The 6,824-nt window shown below is 60.7% G+C and overlaps 2 protein-coding genes across 2 annotated transcripts; one reads left to right on the top strand and one right to left on the bottom strand.

Moving 5' to 3' along the window:
- Positions 1-185: 185 nt before the first annotated feature.
- LOC104289683 (sushi, nidogen and EGF-like domain-containing protein 1) lies at positions 186-2,578 on the bottom strand (the record flags this gene model as incomplete). Its single annotated transcript, XM_009888671.1, has 3 exons — positions 2,521-2,578; positions 2,284-2,414; positions 186-473 (listed from the first exon to the last, which is right to left on the bottom strand). Coding segments are annotated over exons 1-3 (477 nt in total), but the record flags the coding sequence as incomplete, so codon positions are not given.
- Positions 2,579-3,279: 701 nt separating this feature from the next.
- On the top strand, positions 3,280-3,615 carry LOC104289682 (keratin-associated protein 19-2-like). The gene has a single exon (XM_009888669.1). The coding sequence runs from the start codon at positions 3,280-3,282 to the stop codon at positions 3,613-3,615; it is 336 nt and encodes a 111-aa protein (XP_009886971.1).
- The last annotated feature ends 3,209 nt before the right edge of the window (positions 3,616-6,824 follow it).

Raw genomic sequence — 6,824 nt, 5'->3', positions numbered from 1 at the left:
GTCCCCGTGTCCCCCCGTGTCCCCATCACCCACGTCCCCACACCCGGAGGTGACATGCTGATGGGTGACCACCAACCCCTGGGGGGAGGTTCAAGATGGTCAACCACCACCCCACCCCCCCCCACCTTGTCCCCAACTGTCCCACCTTGTCCCCAAGTGTCCCACCTTGTCCCCGAATGTCCCACCTTGTCGGAGGCTGCCCCAAAGTAGGAGACACGATCCCAGGTGGCCACGAAAGCCCAGGTGGGCTGTGGGACAGGGTCGGAGGGGGTGACAGCGGTGGCCAGGTCTCGCGCCAGGCGGGCCAGTAACTCCGGTTGGCGACTTTGCCGGTAGAAGACGTCTCCTCCCAGTCTGGTGTCCACGTCCGCCCAGTATGGGGCCACGAAGGGGCGGTGGCCGGGCAACGGGAAGGGCTCGGGGGTGAACTCGGGGACCCCCGTCCCAAACGACACCACTCCGTTGTTGTTCACCTGGAGGAGATAACCGTGGCCACCATGGTGGTCCTCAACCATGGTGGCCCCCAACCGTGGCGGCCCTCAGCCATGGTGGTCCTCAACCATGGTGGCCCCAAACGTGGTGGCCCTCAAATGTGGTGGCCCCAACCGAGGTGGCCCCCAACCGAGGTGGCCCTCAATCATGGTGGCCCCAACCATCCCCTAACCGGTGCGCCCCTCAGCCATGGGGGTCCTCAACCATGGTGGCCCCAAACGTGGTGGCCCTCAAATGTGGTGGCCCCAACCGAGGTGGCCCCCAACTGAGGTGGCCCTCAAACATGGTGGCCCTCAACCGTGGTGGCCCTCAACCGTGGTGGCCCCAAACGTGGTGGCCCTCAAATGTGGTGGCCCCCAACCGTGGTGGCCCCAACTGTGGTGTCACCCAACCGTGGTGTCCCCAGCCCATGGTGTCACCCAGCCATGGTGTCTCCACCCATGGTGGCCCCAACCCATGGTGTCCCCAACCCAGGATGTCCCCAACCCTGGTGTCTCCACCCATAGTGTCCCCAACCCATGGTGTCCCCACCTGTGGTGTCCCCCAACCCATGGTGTCCCCAACCCATGGTGTCACCCAACCACAGTGTCCCCAACCCACGGTGTCCCCAACCCACAGTGTCCCCAATATGTGGTGTCACCCAACCACAGTGTCCCCTACCCATGATGTCACCCAACCACGGCGTCTCCACCCATAGTGTCCCCAACCCGTGGTGGCCCCAACCCCTGGTGTCACCCAATCACAGTGTCCCCAACCCATGATGTCACCCAACCCTGGTGTCCCCAACCCATGATGTCCCCCAACCCCGGTGGTCCCCAACCCATGATGTCCCCCAACCCCGGTGGTCCCCAACCCATGATGTCCCCCAACCCCGGTGGTCCCCAACCCATGATGTCACCCAACCCTGGTGTCCCCAACCCATGATGTCACCAACCCGTGGTGGCCCCAACCCCTGGTGTCACCCAATCACAGTGTCCCCAACCCATGATGTCACCCAACCCTGGTGTCCCCTACCCATGGTGTCACCCAACCACGACGTCTCCACCCACGGTGTCCCCAACCCATGATGTCCCCCAACCCCGGTGGTCCCCAACCCATGATGTCCCCCAACCCCGGTGGTCCCCAACCCATGATGTCCCCCAACCCCGGTGGTCCCCAACCCATGATGTCCCCCAACCCCGGTGGTCCCCAACCCATGATGTCCCCCAACCCCGGTGGTCCCCAACCCATGATGTCCCCCAACCCCGGTGGTCCCCAACCCATGATGTCACCCAACCCTGGTGTCCCCTACCCATGGTGTCACCCAACCACGACGTCTCCACCCACGGTGTCCCCAACCCATGGTGTCCCCAATATGTGGTGTCACCCACCCATGGTGTCCCCAACCAATGGTGTCCCCATCCAATGGTGTCCCCAACCCATGATGTCACCCAACCACGGTGTCTCCACCCATAGTGTCCCCAACCCATGGTGGCCCCAACCCCTGGTGTCACCCAACCACAGTGTCCCCAACCCACGGAGTCCCCAACCCACAGTGTCCCCAATATGTGGTGTCACCCAACCACAGTGTCCCCTACCCATGATGTCACCCAACCACGGCGTCTCCACCCATAGTGTCCCCAACCCGTGGTGGCCCCAACCCATGGTGTCACCCAACCACCATATTGCCCCCAACCCACTGTGTCCCCAACCCATGGTGTCCCCCAACCCACGGTGTCCCAGAACACCTCCCAAACCGCGTCCCCCCCCACCTCCCCACCCCCCAAACCCGCCGTGGGGCCCGCGACCCACGTAGAGGGAGCGGTGGGGTTGTCCGTAGAAGGAGAAGGTCTCCCAGAGGAAGATCTCGGGGCTCATCCCATCGTCCTCGTGGGGGGTGGCCTCGTCCCCAACCTCCGGCCCGAAGGGGTAGAGGACCCCACCTGGGGGACAACCCTCAGCGACCCACGGCGAGGAGCAGGGCGCCCCCCAACCATGGGGCTGAGTCCCCCCAGTGGGGGCCCAAACACCTCCATGGCACTGTGGGACCTTCCGGTATGGATCTGGAAGCTCCCAGTATGGACCTGGGACCTTCCAGTACGGGCATGGGATCTACCAGTATGGGGGTGGGAACTTCCAGTATGGGTGTGAGACCTTCCAGTATGGGCATGGGACCTTCCAGTATGGGCATGGGATCTACCAGTATGTGGGTGGGAACTTCCAGTATGGGCGTGAGACCTTCCAGTATGGGTATGGGACCTTCCAGTATGGGTGTGAGACCTTCCAGTATGGGCGTGGGACCTTCCAGTATGGGCATGGGATCTTCCAGTATGGGTGTGAGACCTTCCAGTATGGTCTTGGGACCTTCCAGTAGGGTTCTGGGACCTTCCAGTATGAATCTGGGACCTTTCAGTATGGGCCTGGGACCTTCCAGTTAGGATCTGGGATCTCCCAGCATGGATCTGGGACCTTCCAGTATGGGCATGGGATCTTCCAGTATAGGTGTGAGACCTTCCAGTATGGACTTGGGACCTTCCAGTAGGGTTCTGGGACCTTCCAGTATGAATCTGGGACCTTTCAGTATGGGCCTGGGACCTTCCAGTTAGGATCTGGGATCTCCCAGCATGGATCTGGGACCTTCCAGTATGGGCCTGGGACTTTCCAGTTAGGATCTGGGAGCTCCCAGTATGGATCTGGGACAATATGGGCATGGGACCTTCCAGTATAGATCTGGGACCTTCCAGTATGGGCATGGGATCTTCCAGTATGGGCGTGAGACCTTCCAGTATGGGCATGGGATCTTCCAGTATGGGTGTGAGCTTCCAGTATGGGCGTGGGACCTTCCAGTATGGGCATGGGATCTTCCAGTATGGGTGTGAGACCTTCCAATATGGATCTGGGACCTTCCAGTATAGATCTGGGACCTTCCAGTATGGGCCTGGGACCTTCCAGTTAGGATCTGGGAGCTCCCAGTATGGATCTGGGACCTTCCAGTATGGGCATGGGATCTTCCAGTATGGGCGTGGGACCTTCCAGTATACGTGTAGGACCTTCCAGTATGGATCTGGGACCTTCCAGTATGGATATGGGACCTCCCAGTATGGGCCTGGAACCTTCCAGTATGGTCTTGGGACCTTCCAGTAGGGGCCTGGGACCTTCCAGTATGGATATGGGACCTTCCAGTATGGGTCAGGGACCTCCCAGTATGGGCCTGGAACCTTCCAGTATGGTCTTGGGACCTTCCAGTATGGATCTGGGACCTTCCACTATGGATCTGGGACCTTCCAGTATGGGTCAGGGACCTCCCAGTATGGGCCTGGAACCTCCCAATATGGAGCTGGGACATCCCAGTGGCACCCCAGAACCTCCCAGTATGGAGCTGAGACATCCCAGTGGCACCCCAGAACCTTCCCAGTATGGGTCCCCAGCGTCCCACAGTGTCCCCACTTACCCGGGGGCCCCGTGGGTGCCCCCCGTGTCCCCAGAGGTCCCCACTCATGGGTGTGGCTGAGGAGGAGGAGGAGGAGGAGAACGGGAGGAGCCGACATCTGCCCAAGGCCTGGGGGAAGGGGGGGTGAGGGGGGCTCCTCCCTCCCATCTTCAGCCGCCCGTCTGTCCTCCGCCCGTCCGTCCGTCCATCCGTCCATCCTTCATCCACCCATTCGTCCGTCCTTCATCCATCCATCTGTCCTTCATCCATCCATCCATCTGTCCTTCATCCATCCATCCATCCTTCATCCATCCATCCACCCATCCTTCATCCATTCATCTGTCCTTCATCCCTCCATCCTTCATCCCTCCATCCTTCATCCCTCCATCCTCCATCCCTCCATCCATCCCTCCATCCATCCTTCATCCATATCTCCATCCATCCTCCATCCTCCATCCATCCCTCCATCCATCCATCCATCCTCCAACCCTCCATCCATCCCTCCATCCATCTTCCATCCTCCATGCATCCTTCATTCATATCTCCATCCATACTCCATCCTCCATCCATCCCTCCATCCATCCATCCTCCAACCCTCCATCCACCCCTCCACCCACCCTCCATCCATATCTCCATCCATCCTCCAACCCTCCATCCACCCCTCCACCCACCCTCCATCCATATCTCCATCCATCCTCCAACCCTCCATCCACCCCTCCACCCACCCTCCATCCATATCTCCATCCATCCTCCAACCCTCCATCCACCCCTCCACCCACCCTCCATCCATATCTCCATCCATCCTCCAACCCTCCATCCACCCCTCCCTCCTCCATCATCCATCCGTCCTCCATCCATCCATCTATCCTTCATCCCTCCATCCATCCACCCTCCATCCATCCATCCACCCCTCCCTCCTCCATCCATCCATCCACCCATCCATCCTCCGTCCATCCATCCATCCCTCCCTCCCTCCTCCATCATCCATCCGTCCTCCCTCCATCCATCCATCCATCCTTCATCCATCCATCCATCCCTCCTCCATCCATCCATCCATCCATCCATCCTCCGTCCATCCATCCATCCCTCCCTCCTCCATCATCCATCCATCTTCCATCCCTCCATCCATCCATCCTCCATCCCTCCACCCCTCCATCCCTCCATCCATCCCTCCATCCTTCATCCTTCTGTCCATCCATCCCTCCATCCATCCCTCCTCCATCCATTCATCCACCATCCCTCCATCCCTCCATCCCTCCATCCCTCCATCCATCCCTCCTCCGTCCCTCCCTCTCCCCACGTCCCCGTGTCCCCCACGCGTCCCCGTCCCCCCCCGTCCCGTCCCGTCCCGTGCCTGTCCTTGTCCCCTGCGGAGGTCCCACGGGTCCCCTACGGCTCTCCCTGTCCCCATGTGTCCAGATGTCCCCCATGTCCCCATGTCCCCAGATCTCCCATGTCCCGCCCATGTCCCCAGATGTCCTCCAATGTCCCCCAAGTCCCCACGTCCCCAGATGTCCCATGTCCCCCCATGTCCCCAGATGTCCCTAATGTCCTCCAATGTCCCCATATGTCCAGATGTCCCCATGTGTCCAAATGTCCCCCAATGTCACCAGATATCCCGATGTCCCCTCATGTCCCCAGATGTCCTCCAATGTCCCCCAAGTCCCCACGTCCCCAGATGTCCCATGTCCCCCCATGTCCCCAGATGTCCCTAATGTCCTCCAATGTCCCCATATGTCCAGATGTCCCCATGTGTCCAAATGTCCCCCAATGTCACCAGATATCCCGATGTCCCCTCATGTCCCCAGATGTCCTCCAATGTCCCCCAAGTCCCCACGTCCCCAGATGTCCCATGTCCCCCCATGTCCCCAGATGTCCCTAATGTCCTCCAATGTCCCCATGTCCCCCAAGTCCCCATGTCCCCATGTGTCCAGATGTCCTCCAATGTCCCCATGTGTCCAGATGTCCCTCATGTGTCCAAATGTCCCCCAATGTCACCAGATATCCCGATGTCCCCTCATGTCCCTCAATGTCCTCCAATGTCCCCCAAGTCCCCATGTCCCCAGATGTCCCATGTCCCCAATGTCCTCCAATGTCCCCCTATGTCCCCAGATGTCCCCAATGACCTTCAATGTCCCCAAGTGTCCAGATGCCCCCATGTCTGCCCCCAATGTCCCCAGATGTCCCCCCATGTCCCCGTGTCCCCATGTGTTCAGATGTCCCCCATGTCCCCTCCCACGTCCCCCAACGTCCCCAGATGTCCCCCAATGTCCCCGTGTCCCCTCATGTCCCCCAATCTCCCCCGTGTCCCCCCAGGTCCTCTAATGTCCCCCGTGTCCTCCATGTCTCCAGATGTCCCCCAATGTCCCCATGTGTCCCCATGTCCCCAGATGTCCCCACCTGCCCTCCCATGTCCCCAAATGTCCCCCGATGTCCCCTCATGTCCCCAATGTCCCCCAATGTCCCCCCCCAATGTCCCCATGTCCCCCCCCCGATGTCCCCATACCACCCCGATGTCCCCACATCTCCCAGATGTCCCCATGTCCCCTGGTGTCCATTGGTGTCCCCATGTTCTCCCGGTGTCCCCATGTCCCCTCACTGTCCCCCTGGTGTCCCCATGATCCCCATCCCCTCAGTGTCCCCATAGTGTCCCCATGTCCCCTGGTGTCCTCTGTCCCCTGGTGTCCCTCAGTGTCCCCATGTTCCCCTGATGTCCCCCTGATGTCCTCATGTCCCTGATATCCCCATGTCCCCTGGTGTCCTCTGTCCCCTGGTGTCCCCATGTCCGTCCCCCTGATGTCCCCACATCCCCCCGGCGTCCCCATGTCCCCGATGTCCCCTCAGTGTCCCTGCTGTCCCCAGGGTGTGGGACGTCGGCCACCACTGAAGGTGGGGGAGCTGCAGCCGCTGGCCGAGGGGCCGG

Source organism: Charadrius vociferus, unplaced genomic scaffold, assembly GCF_000708025.1.
Source record: "Charadrius vociferus isolate BGI_N301 unplaced genomic scaffold, ASM70802v2 scaffold497, whole genome shotgun sequence".
NCBI classification, from domain to species: domain Eukaryota; kingdom Metazoa; phylum Chordata; class Aves; order Charadriiformes; family Charadriidae; genus Charadrius; species Charadrius vociferus.
Note: the sequence above shows the minus strand (reverse complement) of the source record. Positions and strands in the feature narration are given on the sequence as shown.